General features: G+C 32.3%; 4 protein-coding genes across 4 annotated transcripts; 3 read left to right on the plus strand and 1 right to left on the minus strand.

The window, feature by feature from the left end:
• The first annotated feature begins 606 nt into the window (after positions 1-606).
• On the plus strand, positions 607-4,719 carry LOC101257674 (zinc_peptidase_like superfamily protein). Its single transcript, NM_001347694.1, has 5 exons — positions 607-1,010; positions 1,535-1,660; positions 2,542-2,856; positions 3,363-3,491; positions 4,061-4,719. Exons 1-5 carry the CDS (start codon positions 669-671, stop codon positions 4,439-4,441), a joined length of 1,293 nt encoding a protein of 430 aa, NP_001334623.1. The 5' UTR covers positions 607-668; the 3' UTR covers positions 4,442-4,719.
• A 675-nt stretch (positions 4,720-5,394) lies between these two features.
• LOC101267904 (heavy metal-associated isoprenylated plant protein 9) lies at positions 5,395-6,720 on the plus strand. The gene is given in 6 exon segments (XM_010324184.4): positions 5,395-5,540; positions 5,626-5,761; positions 5,889-6,058; positions 6,158-6,248; positions 6,399-6,494; positions 6,497-6,720. Coding segments are annotated over 6 exon segments (738 nt in total). The 5' UTR covers positions 5,395-5,519.
• Positions 6,721-6,734: 14 nt separating this feature from the next.
• LOC101257381 (2-oxoglutarate Fe(II) dependent oxygenase superfamily protein) lies at positions 6,735-9,810 on the minus strand. Its single transcript, XM_004241379.5, has 4 exons — positions 9,445-9,810; positions 9,061-9,308; positions 7,389-7,713; positions 6,735-7,259 (listed from the first exon to the last, which is right to left on the minus strand). Exons 1-4 carry the CDS (start codon positions 9,649-9,651, stop codon positions 7,008-7,010), a joined length of 1,032 nt encoding a protein of 343 aa, XP_004241427.1. The 5' UTR covers positions 9,652-9,810; the 3' UTR covers positions 6,735-7,007.
• A 6,931-nt stretch (positions 9,811-16,741) lies between these two features.
• On the plus strand, positions 16,742-20,105 carry LOC544268 (chloroplast-specific ribosomal protein). The gene is made up of 5 exons (NM_001246905.1): positions 16,742-17,026; positions 17,747-17,890; positions 17,983-18,249; positions 19,782-19,890; positions 19,975-20,105. Exons 1-5 carry the CDS (start codon positions 16,742-16,744, stop codon positions 20,103-20,105), a joined length of 936 nt encoding a protein of 311 aa, NP_001233834.1.
• Positions 20,106-20,333: the final 228 nt, after the last annotated feature.

Genomic DNA, 20,333 nt, shown 5'->3' on the forward strand with positions numbered 1-20,333 from the left:
GATGTGTGTGAGGACTGGGGAGGCTGGGAAGGGTTGAAGCGTAGAGGTGAAAAAATGAAAAAGTTAAAGTTGAAAATATTTTCTTAAAAACAAACTTAATTTTTTTTTTGGAAGTAGGTGGGTGGGGGCTGGCGGAGAGGATTGAGTGTAAAGGTGAAAAAAAAATTAAAATAGAAAATATTTTTTAAAACCTAACTTATTTTTTTTTTAAGGGGGTGGGGGCTGAGAGGGGGACTGATGTAGGGGATGGTGGGGTCTGGTTCGAGGGTAGGAACAAAATAAATTAATTTTTTAATTAAAAAATTGTAAGATTGTAATTTGATTCTAAATGGATATTTTAAAAAATATTTTTCTTAAATTTCGAAGAAAAATCATTTTTTTCATATTTAAAAAAATTAAGTTGATGCAGAAATATTTTATTCACCCAAACATGATAAAATTTGTACTAAAACACACCCTTAGTAAAAAAGAATTTTTTTGGTTAATATTTGTACTTGGTACGTTACCTCATTCTTCTTTTTTATTATCTCGGAGTTTAAAATAGGAAAGAAAAATATGACAAGTAAAATAGATCACGTTTTCGAAATGTTAGAATTTCCAATAAAAGTCATCAGTCGTTGTAAACAACGATTAGATGAAAATCAACGTCCGCAAAATCAACTGGCAAAATGTTCACATTTTCTCCAAGTTTAGTACTCTTATTGCTTTTCTGCTTCAGCTTACTGTATTCAGTTCAAAGCAGCTACTTTGATCAAGAATTTGTTAAGCAGATACTGAGTTCAGCAAGTAAAGATAAAGATTGGTTAGTATCCATAAGAAGGAAAATTCATGAATACCCAGAACTCAGATTCGAAGAATATAATACCAGTGCTCTGATTCGTAGTGAACTTGATAAGCTTGGGGTTTATTATGAATACCCTTTTGCTAAAACTGGTATTGTTGCTCGAATTGGCAATGGTTCTCCCCCTGTTGTTGCTTTGCGAGCCGATATGGATGCCCTTCCTATGCAGGTTTGTCCCAATTACTTATGTGCAAAAAGATTCAATTTTTCCTTATTTACATAGCATTCCCTCCGTTTCAGTTTGTTTGTCTGATTTTGTATTGACAAGAAGTTAACAAAACTTTTGAACATATATTGAATTTACTAAAATGTCATATAAACTTGTGATGTTAAAGATGCTGTGAAAAGTTAGAACGAAAGACTTGTCAGAAAAGAAACAGATTTGTTTTGAAATGGGCTAAAAAGGAAAGTAAGATACATAAATTTAAAATTAAGTGAGTATAATTTCTAAATGTCCTTCCACCCCTCTACCTCCGCCCTGAGTTGGGCTGTATCAAATCTAGAGGATTCAATATTACTTAGATTGTTTTTACACTGGTTGTCAGCATGTCACAATCCTCCAGCTTTATTTGGAGTTATGACAGACTATGCTCTATGAAGATTATATAGGGGAGTTATAAAGAGATAATTTGTACTGTGTATATTTATGTGTGAAATTTCTCTGGTATTGATCTCAAATGAATATAACCGTAGGAACTTGTTGAATGGGAACATAAGAGCAAAATTAATGGCAAAATGCATGGATGTGGACATGATGCTCATACGACGATGCTTCTTGGTGCTGCTAAGCTGCTGAATGAACGGAAGGACAAACTTAATGTGAGTTCTTTTGATGTTTGGTTTAAAGGAACTTTACTCTTCACTAATACTGATTCATTTGGAATGTGACTTGTGCTTGTGATATGAGAACTGAACTATTTCAAGCGGTGAACAATGGTTGTGTTAACATCATGTGTTTCTGCATACTTTTCTTCTCTTCAAACTTCTAGAGGCCTCACAATTAGAGGGATAGTTTGATTCCCTGAATTCTTCCTTTAAGCTCCTAGAGACCTTATCAAGGCCTAAAAGGAACTTAGAGATTTACCCTTTTTCAAAATTATCCTTGAATCTCCTGGCATTCAGAATCAGGACTTTCAAAAGTAGCTAGTTGTTTCCAGTAACAGCCGAGAGCACAATAATGTTCGTAACTGACATATCACCTTGTGAGAAATCACGTGGAGCACTAGTCAAAAAAGTTAATTTGCATTTTTATTGTCTTAATATCATAATTTGTCTTCTTTAGAACAGTCTGAACGATATGACCATATTGTTCTTTGATTCTCAAAATCTGAATTTGGGTCATTCTTTCCTAGAGGACTAGTAGTGCACTAGGAAGGATGACCTAATCATTTTCGAAGGCCACTTACCATTTCTTGGATCTCTTTATGTATAACTACATATGCTTCATCTTGCATATATCCATCAGAACATTCTGTTTTGAACCAGACTCTTTGATCACTTGTCAGTCTGTAATTGTCTGACTGATACTACTAGATTTTTCTTTTCAACTTCATGAGGATACATATGTCACATGACACTCCAAAATCACTGTCAAAATTCACCTAATCTGCTTGGTCCTTTGTGTGGCAATCATATAATATCAGTCAATATCTCTTTTTGCTAAATTCAATATTATTGTAATTCTTTTGTAAACCACAAAGGGAACCGTCAGACTTGTTTTCCAACCTGCGGAGGAAGGAGGAGCTGGTGCAAATCATATGATAAAGGAAGGAGCTCTAGGTGATGCAGAAGTTATATTTGGTATGCATGTTGATTTTAAAAGACCTACAGGGGGCATTGGCACGAGTCCTGGACCCCTTTTAGCTGCCGTTTGCTTCTTTGAAGCAAAAATAGAAGGAAAAGGTGGGCATGCTGCACAACCCCATGAAGCTGTGGATCCAATACTTGCTGCATCATTTGCAATTGTGGCATTGCAGCAGCTCATCTCAAGAGAAGTAGATCCCCTTCATAGTCAAGTACGCACCTTAATCTCATTTTTTGTCCATTGAGTCTTCTCAAAGCGAGGCAAAAAAACATGTTAGCGCTTCGCCTCACTTAATTGTGCTTCAGTGTCATCATTAAGGCTGTAACATATACTTCTCCTTGCAAATGAAGGGTCTCCAATATATATATATATATATATATATATATATATATATTGTGGTCTTTTTTCGTTTGCGCCTTTTTTCGTTAAAGCCCGTGCTTTTGTGCTTAAAGACCCAATGGACCTAAGAGCTTTATTGCACCTGTGAAAACACTGGTCCAATCCTTTGTCTTTTATTTTCCTTGAAGATGTTTACCTCATAAGAAGTGTACATAATAGTATGTTTAATATTATATAGGAACATGTATTCCCTTTACGAACATTTTTTGTTTTTAACAACTCATTTGTTTTGAGGTGGAAGCTGTATGATTTTTGAGACCTCAAGCCTCGTTTGATAGTTAGTCTTACTGATATGGAAATACTCACTTCTGCCTGAAGGTTCTTTCTGTTACTTATGTCAGAGGTGGATCAGCATCAAATGTAATTCCATCATATGTTGAATTTGGGGGAACTCTGAGGAGTCTAACAACTGAAGGCTTGTTTCAACTTCAAAAGAGGGTGAAAGAGGTACTTTGTTGCATCTTGGCTCTTGTTTACTATCAACATCTACCAACTAGATTTTCTGGCTGTTTCCTTAACGTGTAGTTTGTGTTACAAATTTAGTGATTTTTTGTCCATGTTTAATAGCCTTAAACAGATTGCCTTCTTAGGCCATTGGAAAATGATGGGTTACATGTACCTATGTAATGAACTAACAAGATTAAGGAAGACTTCTTGAACACGTATCAAAACCCTTTCTCCAGCTAAATGAATGACCAAACTAATGGCGTTCCTGCAGTTACCTTCCACAAGTAGGGTACGGGGAGGGTGGAATGTACACAGACCTTACCCCTTCTTGTGTAGGCAGAGAGACTTTTTTTGATTAGTCCCTCGGCTCAAGGCCAGCATAAACACAACATATATGGAGATCACTATTGAATCCTTCATTTCTTGATATACTGTTGCAGTAGATTCTAATTGTCTTCAATGTCCAGTATCGACGAAAATGCTTCTAGTTCTTTCTAATAAGAATAGAACCTAGACTTCTCGTAGTAATTTGGTGCACATTTGAAATACATATTTATATGAGCCTGCAGGTAATTGAAGGACAGGCAGCTGTGCATAGGTGTAAGGCGTACGTTGACATGAAAGAAGAGGATTTCCCAGCATATCCAGCTTGCACAAATGATGAGAACTTACATCAACATGTAGAGAGGGTTGGCAAACTCATGCTTGGTTCGGAGAACGTTGGGGATATTGAAAAGGTCATGGCAGGTGAGGACTTTGCCTTCTATCAACAAGTGATTCCTGGGGTTATCTTTCAAATAGGGATCAGAAATGAGAAGTTGGGCTCTACCCACGCCCCACATTCCCCACACTTCTTTCTTGACGAGGATGTCCTTCCAATTGGAGCAGCAATGCACACAGCCATAGCAGAGATGTATCTGAACGATTACCAACATTCCACTGCAGTTTAGATAATAACATTATTGTTTGATGGTCTCTTGAGTTCCATAAATGTTCCAATTACTCGTTCATTCTGCACATTGTCTATAATACAAAATAAATAAGCAAATCTAAAGCGGTGATGACCATCTGTTCATGTGGCCCATTTCAATTTCTTGATGCCATAGTTGCTCTTGTGCTCTTTAATAATTTCCCTTATGCTACAAGGCATCAAGTAGTTCAGTATGTAACATACTACATGCAGTTACAAAATGAATAATGACAGTGGTCTGACACTGTATATGCAAAATCTAGTGCAAGTTACTGTTTTTTATGGCAGAAATTGATATTTATTCATATTTTATGGATTTCTTGATGCATAAAGTTACTGGGTTCGACAGAACTCCGTTGACTAAAGATTTTCTGTTGATGTTCTCCTTTTTATTTTTGCCCCTAGGTGAGGGGGCAGGGGTTTGAAATGTAAAATTGAAAGAAACCCATGTGAGACCAACTTTGAAGAATGAAGGTCTTTACACTCAAATCATTAGTACTTTAGCATCCCCAAAGTTTCATACAACCCATTTTTGTTCAACTTACCAAGTTGTATTGCTAAATTCTTTTATAACAGTAATATTCGGGTCAACTTGCATACACTTCGATTAATTTTATCAAATACCTACTACTACCTCTACTAACACAGATAGATACCATGTAACTCTGTCCAACTATCACTTAATGATTTACCTCCAGTGAGATTTAAACTTGAAAACTCATAGTTCTCGACCTACTTTATATTCTCTGTGCTATTTATATTCTTTATGTCCATAAATTTGGGTATCCTCTGCTTTGTGGAATCCCCTTTATCCTTCCTCTCCCTCTACCTCATGAATATAGTTTCCAACTAATATACAAAAAGGAGGAATCAAATAGGATGGTACCCTTTTATGCAGATAGTTCGACTGCATGTGCTTTGCCATTGCACAGTTAGCTTTCATGCATACAATTTTGCAAACTCATATTGACCTTTTATATATTATAGTTTGATTCTCGTCGTTTTCGGTATATAAAACCTTGTAGCTGGTTTCTCCTCACTACTCATCAGCAGAGACAATGAGTAAAGAAGCCAAAAAGGTTAGTCACGTTTTCCTTTTTTGAATTTATTTCATCTTTGTCAATATGAGAAAATGTTCATATAATGGATTGTTATGTTTGATAGGAGCTCGTTAAGGAACCGAAAATAGAGGAAGAGAAGACAGAAGAACTAAAACAACATTCTCCTTTAATTTTGTGCATAGACTTGCATTGTTTAGGATGTGCCAAGAAGATTGAGAGGACCATTTCAAAGATCAGAGGTTTTTATCCTCCTCTATTCACTTTGCTTGTAACGTTCTAGTCAGTTTGCATGCACCTTGACTGTTGCGTTTTTTTTCTTCTGAAGTTATTTTAGAAAAGCATCATATCTATATTAAAATGAAGCAGGGGTAGACAGAGTAATGATAGATATGGAGCAAAACCAAGTGACAATAAGCGGAGTGATCGAACCACAAGCAGTGTGTGCCAGCATTGTTAAGGAAACAAAAAGAACAGCAAAAGTATTTTCGCCTTTACCACTAGCTGATGAACCTATTCCTGGAGTTGTTGCTTCACAGGTAAATATTTTTTACTCGGTACAGTATAATTTTCCGCTGAAGAATATACATAAAGATCATAAATGAAAATGTTTGATCCTTGTTTTAATACCTTTTCAGGTTAACAGATTGACGACAGTTGAGCTAATTGTTAACATGCATTGTGAGGCATGTGCCAAACAGCTAAAAAGAAAGATTCTAAAAATGAGAGGTATATAAACGAGTCCTTTCGTGTATTTACCTAACCATTTTGTGTACGCGGATTCAGAATTTTAAGTTAGTAGATGTGAAATGTGACAGTAATATAACTTCCATGTCTAGAATTTTGCACTTAATTATATCTTCTTCATGATTAATTTAGGGGTGAGAACCGCGGAAACAGATCTGACCTCAGGGAAGGTAATTGTAACAGGAAGCATAGACGCCAACAAGCTCGTTGACTATGTCTACAGACGAACTAAAAGCAGGCCAAAATTGTACTTCAACATGAACCGCGGAAGCATAAGGAAGAACAAAATCCAGATGAAGAAGCTAAGAAACTCGAAGAAAGAAACAAAGCATCAGGAGGAGAAGAAACCATCAATAAGATGATGTATTATTGTCAACCACTTCATGTGATTGAAAGAATCCCACCTCCTCAACTCTTCTCCGATGAAAATCCTAATGCATGTTGCATAACGTAACCAATAATAACAGGTACTCGAAAGATCATTTTCATCTATTCAAATTGTAAGTGATCATAGGAGATTATTTTCTCGGAGTTTCATGATATCATGGAAGCACACTCTCCACATATCATTCCAAAGATGATAATGCCAGAGAAAAAGAACAAAAAAAGTTTTACATACTTGAAGTATCATTTTTTTTTTTGCGAATTTCATATCTGAACTATATCAAGTGATTGTTTCCTAACATAATTGTGTGACAACCACACTTAGGTCGATACAAAAGTAATAAACTCATACAAGTACTAGGTTCCATCGTTCTTAAAAAGTTCTAAACAATATTCCTGATCTAAATTCCTGCTCCAGAATTTTTCATAATATTCAGCATAAGTGAAATCTCGATAAATTGCAGAAGATCCATCTTCAGTTAAGGTTTTTGGAGCACTGATAATGGAACAATCATTGGGACAGAGAAAAGAAGCCACAGACATCCTTGCTTTGTCTGAATTTACAATAGCTCTATGCCATATACTTTTATACTTCCCATTACTCAACGCCTGCACACACGATAAATAATTATTTCATCTAAAAGTTTATACTCTTTTATCTAATTAGTTGTATTTTCAGACGATGTGCAAGTCTGATATCACATAAATTGAAACAGAAACAGAGAAAGACGTGTTTACCTCCAATTGATCACCAAGATTGATGACAAAGGCATTAGGCTGAGGTTTAATAGATAACCATTTTCCATCCTTAAGAACTTGAAGGCCAGCCACTTGCAAATCTTGAAGAAGAATTGTAATTGCATTTGGATCTGTATGGGCTGGTAACCCATAAGTTAATTCAGGTTGTGGACACTGAGGATAAAAATTGATAGCCATATGTTGTCCTTGTTCACCTAACACATTTTTTATACAATCCTTCTCAAGCCCTAAGCTCTCTGATATTGCTTCTTCCAATCTATATCCAAGCTCTCTAACTTCCATGCAATATTTGCTTACTATTTCCCTAAACAATATAATTCAAAGAGCAATAATTAGATTTCTATTTCGATTTAATCGATCGACTTAAAAAAAATGAATGGTGAGAACATTAATTAAACTCATACGTCATAATATGTCGTATATATAGGTAGAAAGACGTACAAACACAATCATTTTGGTTCCCAATTCTAGAAAAGTAATACTAATATCGTTTTAATTTTTAAGAAAAGAGTTTTAACTTGAATAAAAATATTTTCAAGGATACCGTTTTTGTTTTTTTTAAAAAACTGAAAAATAAAATAAAAATCAGACTCCATAAAGTAGTTGTCTGCTAGGGAGTTGCACCTGACAAAGAAAATCAATTATTCATCACATGATTTTATCTTATGCTGACTATCACCATCACATGGTTATATCGACGCGTCTTTCATTTTTATTAATATAATTTGAAATGATTTTTATTAATATATAAACAAATAAATAAAAATATTTAATATAGCGAACAAGAAAAAGTCGAAAAATATTGCGTCATCAGCCGATGTCTGCCATGACGTCATGAAATATAATAAAATTAACAGCTGAACTCTAGGGACTAGACACACAGATATTGATGCACCGATAATTGAAAAGGACTTGAGTAAAATAATACTTTTTAGAATTATTTTTATTCTTACGAGATAAACAAATTAAAATCATGGAGATTTGGAATAATATACTCCATAAAACATCTGGTACCGCCTTAAATATTTTAATTAACTAGTTTAACAAAATACATTTATATATCTTTTACTAAATATACATTTAATTCACAAACATATGGTATATATTTAATTATATTAACAAATTAATTGATCGAAAGTATATGATTTCTTTTTTAAAAAAGTTGGCTGAGGCGTTTATAATTGAAATCGTCATCACCATTATGAATAATTGAAAAAAGATATTGTATAGACTTGAGTCATTTAATTTCTTTGTGAAGCAACATAAAATTTGTCATAATCTAATTAATTAGCGCACCTAATTAGTAATTACAGGTACAAACACTGACTAAACAGAAACAACTTAAACGCGTAATTACAAATAATTTACCTAGATTACTACTAAACAGTTTAGATACGTGACAATTAAAATTACGACTACTTAGAAACACGACAAAAAAAAATATTACACATAACACATATCCACGTGACAAAGCAAAAAATAGACAAGTTAGTAATATGACTAAAAAATTTGCAAAAAACAACTTAGATACGGGATAAACACGTTTCATATAGAGTCATCATTTTATAGAAAATGAATTTGGATTAACAAAATAAACAAGAAATGAATGAACTAATAATACTTAATTATAATGAAAAATTTAATTAATTACCTGAAAGAAGGAGGATTAGAAGGCCATTCAGGGGCATATTTGTCCAAAGGATAACAATGTAGCCTAAGATAATCTCTCCAATTATGAACAGTTTCCTTCTTAACATTAAAACTAGTTGATAATCTCATAGTCTTAGATGGATCATCAGAATACAATTTCATCTTTTCTTCAACTGGTAGCTTAAAAAATTCATGACTTACCCCTAACATTTCATCCATCGCCTTCTTCGACACACCGTGATTTATCACCTGATAAAAAAAATCCAAAATAACTACTAGTTAAACATTTGAAAAAAAAATGTGATTAAAAAACACTAATGTTGCTATATGAATTGAAACGAGAATAACAACACATCTGAAAGGATTGAATGTACGAAAAAAGAACCTGAAAAAACCCATAAAGACGACAAGCTTCACCGATTTGATGAACGATAACGTTCCTATCAGTACAAGACATATCAATGACTGGGACAAGATCGTCGCTATCAACAACTTCAGACATGCAAGGTCTTTGAGATTCAGGTCGAACGTAAGATTGAGGGAGGGTTGAGTGGTTGAATCCACTAGAAAGAACACTTGTTGTTGTCATCATGTTTAAGAACACAAAAATAGAGATGTAATAATACAAGAACTAAAATGTCATTGAAGCTTAAAGTAGCTAATATATATATACATATTTTAGATATTGTGGGCTTGGTTTTTTTCACGTGAACCAAATCACGATAATGTTAATTAGTGTTAATGGGTTCACATTTTACTGACTTGATTAAATTAGTACTGGATAGGACGGTAAAATAAACGTGACGCGTAAAATAAACGTCACATTAACTACGTAAAATATACGTGAGACTGCCAACGTGTTTCGGACGTAATTTGGGGCTTAACACATAATGAAAACCGGACTTGGCTCCACACCATTTCTTTTAAGTGGTGGGTTAAATTCTTTACACATGTCGATCGCGTTAAAAATCGAAGACGGTAACAAAAACAATTCCGTTGTTTGGATGTGCCATTATTTTAAATAGCGTTGATAATTATTTGATTTTAAGTTAAAAATGATAATTGAAAATTATAATTATTTTGGAATTTCGGGTAATTTAGAGTAGGAGTGTGCATCGGTAGGTTCGATTCGATCTTATGTATATTGATTTTTGGTTTTTAAATAAGCTAATCCGATAACAAATCAATAAGATATTATTTATCGGTTTTCAGTTTATAGATTTTTGATAGTTATCGGTTCGATTCTCGGTTTACCCAATAAGAAAATATTTGTAAAATATTATATGACTTCTTACTAAGCTAAATATAGTACGAAGGTTATAATTACACGTCACCGCCAACAACATAGTACGGACCTTTACAAACTTGCAAATGCTACAACCTACAATTACAAACTAAAATTAAAATCAACTAGTCCAACAAGACTAAAACTAAAAGTAAAAGTTACAATTGTGAAACCTTACGGTAGTTCTTAGGTTTTTAGTAAACAATAAAAGCAAGTAAAGCGGTATAGTGTGAAGTAGATAGATTATTAATAATTTGATATAGTTGAAGTGTCTACTTATATATTAAATTATTAGGGAGGGTAATATAATAAATTATTACTATCTTATTGGATTATCGATTTATCCAATAACCCAATAGTAAAATTCGATATCGAACCAATAATCCAATAATTTTCTTTTATTAATTCATTAATAACCTAATTACACAGTAACAACAGCCCAACAATATTTTTTTCTATTTAATTTATCGATGTGGAAATTGTAAAACAGCATTTTGAATTTTAAATTTCAAAAAAAAAAATATAACAAATTTATGACCAAACAATAGATAAAATTCGAAAACCCATTAAAACTAGTTGGGCAAAAGGCACTCAATTTTGTACTATACTTCTATTTTTAAAATAAAAGATATCACTTTTATATCTTATAATAATTTAAATATAACAAAATAAGTTTTACATTTTAAAGAACTAAACTGTTGAAAGTTTGAAACATGTAATTTGAATTTCATATATGGAAAAGTATCAGATATATATATCATATTTAGCAGTAGTTAAATTTGATGGAATTTAGCAATAGATAATTGATGAGTTCATAAGTCAACATGTAACAAGTCAAGAAATTGACGGAAGTCTCCGCAGCTGATAAAGACGGTGCACCTTCCACTAGCAAGTCACCTGTATTTTTTTTTTTAATGTAAGTCAATATTAAAATATTAAAATATAGATTGAATTTGAATCGCGTATTGCAGAATTTATTTAGAATATATATATTTATAATTAAAATTTAAAAATTCTATTTAAAGGTGAAATAATCTCGTGACCACTGCATTATAACTCATTTTGATACCTATAATTGAATTGATGATGTGCAAAAAGTGAAAAAATTATTTGTTTTTATATGACTAATACTTATAAATTCAAATCATGTTAAACTTATTAGAATATTTTTTAATTTTACAATTTCAAATGTATTGAAACTAAAAAGTTACTAAAAAACTTTATTATTTTTAAACGAGAACAAATAAAATGAAATGATTGAAAAGATCAAAACGGTCATAAATGTTGAAGAAGAAGGAAACTGACGATTGGAACAGGTCCAACGCAATGTAGTTGACTGACTTATCTACAGCAAGTGTTGTAACTCACTAGTCTTCGACATGTTCCAATCCTCAGTTTCCTTCTTCATCAACACTTGTTGTAGACAAGTCAGTCAACTGCATTACGTTGGACCTATTCCAATCGTCAGTTTCCTTCTTATTCAACGATAAATAATTCACACTACTATGAATAGCTTGCCCCATTTTATGACTATGTTTCTTTCTATTCTCTAGTACTGCATATCAATAACACGTTTTCTAGAACTATAATTAATTATTAAGTAGATAGAGACAGGAACGGAGTTAGAATTATCCACTCGTTCCAACTTAATAATTTTAGTGTAAAGTTATATTTATTTTTGTCTATTGAATATATATTAATTGTTATATAAATTCAAATTTTATTAAATTTTAAAAATTGAATTTGAAATTTTAACTTGGTCAATGTAGACATGTTTGTTTGCATATCCAAAGAAGAGGATATGAGTGACCTAGGAAATCCAATTTTAATTTTGGTAAAAGAAAAAAGTTCACTGTTGAATCAGTGCTAGAGATCTTTTCATACATGTAGGGTTAAACAAAGATATTTTCCATCGATATAACGAACAATAATTAAAGGACGAGATTTTATTTATATATTTGGTGGCTTCCACTTTTCAATGTCATCGTACACCTAGTTGAATATTATATTATTCGTCATAAAATTATATTATACGTAGTGCGTATAAAAATAGTAGGCCAAAATCATATGCGGTCACTTAAATTTGTCCCAATTATTCATTTAGACACCTTAACTAGACGTACTATCTATTGAACACTTCAACCATTTTGAATTTGAACCATTTGAACATTTTTTCGAGAATAAACAAAAAATAGAGAATGTGTGAAATACACTCGCGCTGACATGTCAATTTGACCAATCAAATAATGACATGTGTTATTTTTTAATCCAAAAAATTATTTAAACATTATATTATAAAGTAAAAAAAAATAAAAATTATTTTAAAGTAAAACAAATGAAAAAAAAAAGTAAAACCTAAACACCCACTTTCCTGCCTTCAACTGGAACAAAACTTACATTTCCTCTAACTCCATTAATGGCGCCCCCCCCTTCCCTGTACAGTTCCATCTTTAATCCGACAATTTTTTTTCATCAGCTTTTTTATTAATTATAACTTTTTACTTCATCTCGTTTTTTAGGTAGAGAAAAATGGGGAAAAGAATCTATTCGAAAAATTATAAATGAAACAAAACACTAAGAATTTTGAAACCATTAGAATGGTGGGGGAAGAAGATAACCACTGATACTAAGAATTTTGAAATCATTAGAATGATGGGGGAAGAAGATAACCACTGGTGTATGGGTATGGGGGTTGGGGTGAGGTGGTGGGGTTGATAGAAATAGGGAAGAAGAAGAATACAACTGTTCTTCTTCTTTTTTGTTAATTTTTTTTAAAAAAATTAACTTAGGGGTATAAATTAAGAGAAAAAATAGAAAAATATTATTTTTAATAAATTAACGCGCTCAAGGAAAGTGAATTACACATTTTTTGCCATGTCAGCATTTTGTGTCTAATAGAAATGACTTTTGAACAAATAAAGTGTTCAATCGGCACAAGAATTAGTTGAGTATCTAAATGAATTATGCGGACAACTTTGAGTGACTCGAAATGACTTAGGCCAAAATAATATGAAGTATTTATATGAATAAAAAATTATTTGTTATATAACATATATCAAATTAGAAGTATTTATTAAAATATTTCTGACTTTGTTATTGCTCGCGATGGACATGAGCTAAGTGACTACACTTAATTATAACACAACGTCATTCATCATGGTCTCAAAGAAGAAAAAATTATAATTTGATGAATTTTTTCGAGCAAACGATTTTGTATAACAATTAAGTATGAATATAGGAAGAGATATCTTTTTAATCTTACTAAAAAAATGAATTAAATTCTTTATATACAGATTCATAAAATATGAAAAGAAAAACATGCAATATAGGCCAGATGAATATTAACAAGTCGTTTGATAGTTAATTTAGAGAAGATTTATGCAAATTATAATTTTATGTGAGTGTCATATTATGAACGTTTGATTAGTAATTACAAGATAAATTTCATGTGTAAAACTGGACAACCACATAACTAATACATGAGTATATATAAATTATGAGAGAATCTACTTAAAATTTATACATGTTTGAAGATGGAATAACTATACGATAAATATCAAATCTCCGTATAACTAATATATATTTACATATAATATTATATAAATTCTTTCATAATTAAGTTGCTGAATAACTTTAATTACGAACGAAATGCATGGAGAGAATATATTAGTACAGAAAACGAGATGACAATTTGTAGGTCCATTGATATAAAGAGTTTGGCGTCGTCATGTAAATGACGCATGCTAGATGACGTTTATCTTATCGATATTAACTTCGTAATTGGTGATGTCAAAATTTTTATTAAAATACTTTAAAATATTTTTAAAAAAATCTATGAAGAAAACATAATAGGAACTGAAATATATATTTTTTTAATTTTAATTAGATAGTGTAATTTTCAACGATAAGGCATATCAATTAAAGCTTTTAATACATGTAACCTTGTCATTGATACAAACAAACCTAGCACGAGATATTTACACTCAACCTATCTATGTAAGATATTTATCTTTAATAATTTTATTTTGGTCTATTCATACTTTTTGATTCTTAGTTAACTCAATTTAAAATGATTGATTAGGTGTAAACATTTGGAAGGAATAGATATATTTATAATCTATAATATGATTAAGTTCTTCGTATGACAAATTCAGTTGCATAATATTTGCGTGCAGTTTAAGTTCTTTGAAGTACTAATCCAATATTGACACGTATTATAATGACATATTATATAAATATGATTTTTTAATTTAATTTTAACGAATAATAATGTTCTCTAATTTTAAAATATATACAAGTAGGTATTTAAATTTATATAAATTGAACAAGTAATTATGCGTGTCGTACATGGTATAATACACGTAGGACGCCACGTAAGACATAAAATCACAATGTAAGGCGCCATGTAGGATGAATGTGTCTATTTCTTCAATTTTAATGTCTACTTATACATACTTAAAATTAAAAATTAAAGTTATCACCTATCATCAAATTAACGATTATGTTCATGTATTATGCATATTAGAGTCATGCAATATAAGCTAACTACTCCACGTGTCATTAACTTTTATAATCAGTATTGAGGAGAAATATAAAATGTATACAAAGTGACCAGCCATGATCGATTAGAGATAGTATTAAAAAGAATAGAACAGGTTTGAAAAATGCATTTAATTTTGATCGAAATTATTGTTATGATACTTTATGAAGGATCTTTACCTCCTCACTAGATAATTGTGTATTTTAAAGGTGTATATGTGTCCACGTGGAGATATTATTATTTATAATGATGTAATATTTATGTTGTCTATGAAGATATACATATACCTTTAAAATTTACTATTAAATGGTATAAGGGGTAAAAAATATTTTCAAAGTTTGATACTATTACAGCAAATTCGATCAAAAGTTTGAATATATTTCAGACTTTAAAAAAATTATATTGTTAATAAGAATTTTATGAGTAACCAAACTATATATGATCATTCATGTTTGGGCCCTTAAAAGCAGTCCATCAAACCAAACGAGAAAAGTTACTGGGATGTTTATTCATATGGATTTTATGGGCCTTGTTTGGGCTCTTGAGAGTATTCTATGTTAAAAAGATGAAAAAATTACATACAATAGCAAATTATTAATTCAAATTAAATGTTATAACCATAGTTTGATTTAATTGTATCCCGTAGCAAATCTCGCTCGTCACTCTCATTGTCTCCCTCGCCTCTCTCGCTTTTATACAAACGTAAAAGTATAAAATATGTTTTGTATTTATATAAAGCGAGAGAAACTTGTAAATATACATATATTTTCGTTTCCCTTTTTCAGATCTTGCTTGCTCACTCGTCTCTCTCACTTTATACAAACACAAATGAATATATTGTGTTTGCGTGTATAAAACTAGAGAAAATTTAGATATACATATAAAAATGCATATATTTTCGTCCTATACACTTATGATTATAGAATTACGATCTTTCCCTACCCAATTTTCTTGTATTTCTCCTTTTCTCGCTTTATACAAAAATATATTATACAATTGATCTTCTGTATATGTATACCAAAGCAGATTATACAACTACTTTCTTTTATATATGTATAGCGAAATTAAACAACTATTTTTCTTTTGTATATATATAACAAAATATACCTATTTATGTTTGTTATGGAACACAATTATGCAAACTATAACTAGAACATACAAATATAATTTTATATATATGTGAAAGTTACTCGATTAAACCAAAGGTTTGTATTTGAATACCTTTAGACCAACCGATAGGTATTCCCTCCCTTTCTATTTATGTATGTATACGTACATACTATATTTGTATACTTGCTTCATCTCACCTTTATTTTTGGTTATTATATATATTCTATTGGTCCCAAAATAAATATGTTTTAGCTTTATTTCCATATCCATTAAAAAATAATTAATAAATACAAGATATTATTTACTAAATTGCCTCCATTTTTATTATTAGTAGATATTTCTTCAAAATTAAACAATATTCAAAAAAAAATAAAATGAAAAAATCAAGGATGGGCTGGGCCCTCCTAAATGGGCATGAATATTATCCATTTCCATATCTCGTGATCACACGTCAGCTTAGATATATATGAGAAATGAAATTTGACTACAAATTCGGGGACCATTCTTGCAAATTATGCAAAGGTCACGTGTCAACCATCATCTCATTTTGGATAACGCATTTCTTCTTCTTCTTCATCAGTCCCACACTACTGTACCGAGCAACAAAGCAACTGTGATTCTCCTACAAAGTTCCAATCTTTATCAAGAACCCACAAAATTCATCAACCCATTTGAAGTGTTTTACTCCTTAAATCGATAAATTGACTCAAAAATCTCCAGTTACTACTGTTCCTGCAATATACAACAATGGCGACTCTTTCCCTTTCCCCTTCCGTGGGAACAACTTTTCACTCTCTCCATAGCTACCCAAATGGTTCCTCATCCTATTCTTCTTCTTGTCCCGCTACTGCTTCTCCAGCTTTGTCACTGACATTGTCATCTACCAATTCACGATTTTTAAATTCAGCTTTCAAGATGAATGAAATTAATGTTCCTGTCAGGAATAGGGTGACAAAATCCTTTGGGGTCCGGATGTCTTGGGATGGTCCACTTTCTTCTGTTAAACTCATTCTTCAAGGGAAAAATCTTGAGGTCACACTCCTTAGGCCTTACAATATTATTATTTCCCTGCATTTTTTGCTTATATCTGCTAAAGTGTACTTCATAGGAACTTGGGTTTTCTGAAAAATAGTTAATTGATTTTGAATATACTCCTCTATCAAATGACTGCTCAGGTGCTATAAGGTCTATCAGAAACAACCTGTGTGTCCTGAAAAAGTAGGACTAAGATCTGCGTACTTAATAGTACCTTTTAGCATCTTATGTCTCTGTATCAAAATCTAATTTTGATGGGATCTACCATTTCAGTGAAAAATAGGGCACAATGAAAGAAAAATCTGTTAATGTGATAGCAATTAGTTGGATTTATAGTTTAGTCATGTTCTGTGTTTCTATTGGTTCTCTAATTTGTCAGAGAAGAAAATATAGAGAGCTTCTAGTATCTTTATTACTCATTGAGTCATTTCTAATTTTGTTTTGCTTAATGTTAGTTTGAGATGATCTTAAATGAAGGGACATGGTCAATGAGGATTCATATAGCTGAGCAAACTTATTGCGATTGTGTTGTAGCTGTTGTAGAAAAAATACGTATGAATTGACATCAAAAAAATTAGCTTGTTGGACTTTAACCATTTCAATAGCTAGTTCACAATGAAACAACAAGTCTTAGCAGATTGATTTCTCAAATGGAATTTATTTTTTTTGCTTTTAAAGTGTTCATGGTGGTGACTTATTGTCGTGGTGCAACTACAGTTAACACCTGCTGTAAAGGACTATGTGGAAGAGAAGTTGGGTAAGGCAGTTCAAAAGCACAGCCATCTAGCCAGGGAAGTGGATGTTAGGCTGTCTGTTCGAGGTGGAGAGCTTGGAAAAGGCCCAAAAATTCGAAGATGTGAAGTGTGCACCAAAACTTGAAAATTCATTACATTAGGTTTTTGTTATTATTTTTATCATTCAAAATTTACTTGACTGACATTCCTGAACTATAGGTTACTCTATTTACGAAAAAGCATGGAGTGATTCGTGCAGAGGAAGACGGTGAGTCAATTTATGGAAGTATAGATATGGTATCATCAATTATACAGAGAAAGTTGCGGAAAATTAAGGAGAAGGATTCAGACCGTGGTCGCCACATGAAGGGCTTCGATAGGCTGAAAGTCAGGGACCCAGAGGCGCTGTTAGTTCAAGAGGATCTTGAAACACTTTCCCAAGAGGAAGAAGTTGAAGATGACAAGAGTGATGGCTTTGTTACTGAGGTTGTCTCTGAACTTATATGTTTTGCCAAATATTCTTCTTGCACTCAATTTTGTTGGTTACTACAAGTTTGCATGGCCTTTTAGCTTAGACTTGACTGAATTCCTAGCAACAGCGAGGATACATGTTTTTCACTGTGACTAAAGGGCTTTACTGGTGCTGGCAATTGATATTTTGCCCAATTAATATTTTTTAACTGAGTAGAATATCTGAATGAGTTTTGCTAATGTGTATTCCATTTTTGACGTTGGATGCCATACTCCGGTTCTATTATTCTTCCATAATATGTTTAGAGTATTACAGAAGAGAAGTAGTAAGAGACCAGGAACAAGACTATGTGATTATGCGATGATAAATAAGATGGTTATCATCTTTTTGTTTGATGTTTATGGTGGATCAGAGTAGAATTAGAATTGATGGGTGGAACAATATTTGGGTATCGTAATCTAGGATCTTGATAAAATATTAGACTTCATTTCCTGTGTCAGTTTTTAAATTTTATTCCAGTCCTTGAATTAGCAAGTATCTTGAACGGAGATAACTGTTAGCTGTTGTGGAGGTATGGTATGTTTCGCTTTAAAGGGAAAAACTTCGAAATTTTACGTTATAATGGTTCACCTAGAAAGCATTTGAAATACCATTTAGGAACGAAGATCTGGTGACCTTTATAGCAGTATGAACCTAAGTTGCGCGGACTCTTCACTTTCAATGCCGCACCCGTCTCAGGTTCTCCAAAAATTCACTACTTTTGGCAAATCCGACACGCACCCCTTGACATTATTGAAGAGTCCGAGCAACATAGGTATGAACAGGGTTGGCGTATGCCTTAAAACATCCTGATTTCTGATCTTAAGTTATGTGATAGCAGATGCCCCTGCCCATTTTCTCCTGGAACTCCCCTTCTTCATTTGTTGTATTTGCCAAATACTGAGGCATGTACATTAGGCTCATCTTTACAGTTACAGTGTTAATTTAAATTACAGGTGTAATATCCATTCCAGAATAAGGTTGTCTTTTTTTTGTATGGAACACACTTGTCCTTTCTGTTTCTACCATTCCAAATCCCCTCACTGCCTATCAAATGCCTGTGTCTTTATTCAACTCAAACCGAGCAGTCTATGCTGTAGCCAGATATTCATAATCTCTTCTTGATATAAATGCCTCGGTTGTTTCACAGCATGCTTTGTCAATCTCCCCAAGCAACGAAACGTGCTTTGTCACTTTTAAGTGAACAAAATCTTGTCTGTCGGGTGGATGTAGAACTGTAGATCACTTTCGACTCTTCCCTTTTATGCTTTTTACTGCCTGTTCTGCTGAATACTAAATGATGCACCAAGTCATTATTAGACATCACCCTCGAAATCCTAGCTTGAAATGTAATGATCTGATCGTCAAGATTTGCTACATTCGCTAAATGAGTATAAACAACCATTTTAATGGTTTATAATGTCTTAGATTTAGATTTACTGGGTATTTTGCCTAATGTTTCCAGAATTCTGTTCTCAAATTCACTTCCGTTCATATTTTATTTCAGGTTGTTCGTAAGAAGTCCTTTGACATGCCACCTTTAAGTGTCAATGAAGCAATTGAACAGCTGGAAAATGTCGACCATGACTTCTATGGTTTCCGGAATGAGGAAACTGGTACTGAGAAACATCCTTACAACATCATAAACAGTTTTCTAAATGCTTCAAGGTATTTTGTTAATGATTTTATGCTTGTTGCAGGTGAGATTAACATCGTTTACAGACGAAAAGAAGGGGGTTATGGACTTATTATTCCAAAGGAAGATGGTAAAACAGAGAAGTTAGAGCCCTTGGAGGTTGAACCAGAGAAAGAACCGTCGATAGCAGAATAAATCGATATGGTAAAAGAGTTATTAGTTAGTCACTGAGTACATTTGCTTAGGCATAATGTTCACTCCTTGAGAGTCACAAGAAACAGTTTTATGAATTGAGAATATATTGCCAAAAAAGCTTCTGTATGAAATGAGTTCTGTAAAGTTTGTAACTAAAACTTGACAAGGAAAAATGCAGCTTTTCATTTCCTTCTCTATTGTTGTTGTAATATATTAACTACTGCATAT

This window comes from Solanum lycopersicum, chromosome 6 (assembly GCF_036512215.1).
Source record: "Solanum lycopersicum chromosome 6, SLM_r2.1".
Taxonomy (NCBI): Eukaryota; Viridiplantae; Streptophyta; class Magnoliopsida; order Solanales; family Solanaceae; genus Solanum; species Solanum lycopersicum.

Coding starts and splice junctions, on each gene's coding strand:
- LOC101257674 (NM_001347694.1), top strand. CDS start 669: ATGTTCACATTTTCTCCAAGTTTAGTACTCTTATTGCTTTTCTGCTTC. Junction 1,661..2,541: donor AACGGAAGGACAAACTTAAT/GTGAGTTCTTTT, acceptor TAAACCACAAAG/GGAACCGTCAGACTTGTTTT. Junction 3,492..4,060: donor TTCAAAAGAGGGTGAAAGAG/GTACTTTGTTGC, acceptor ATGAGCCTGCAG/GTAATTGAAGGACAGGCAGC.
- LOC101257381 (XM_004241379.5), bottom strand. CDS start 9,651: ATGATGACAACAACAAGTGTTCTTTCTAGTGGATTCAACCACTCAACC. Junction 9,309..9,444: donor GTCTTTATGGGTTTTTTCAG/GTTCTTTTTTCG, acceptor TTTTTTTATCAG/GTGATAAATCACGGTGTGTC. Junction 7,260..7,388: donor ATCTTGGTGATCAATTGGAG/GTAAACACGTCT, acceptor TCGTGTGTGCAG/GCGTTGAGTAATGGGAAGTA.
- LOC544268 (NM_001246905.1), top strand. CDS start 16,742: ATGGCGACTCTTTCCCTTTCCCCTTCCGTGGGAACAACTTTTCACTCT. Junction 18,250..19,781: donor GTGATGGCTTTGTTACTGAG/GTTGTCTCTGAA, acceptor ATTTTATTTCAG/GTTGTTCGTAAGAAGTCCTT. Junction 19,891..19,974: donor TTTCCGGAATGAGGAAACTG/GTACTGAGAAAC, acceptor TGCTTGTTGCAG/GTGAGATTAACATCGTTTAC.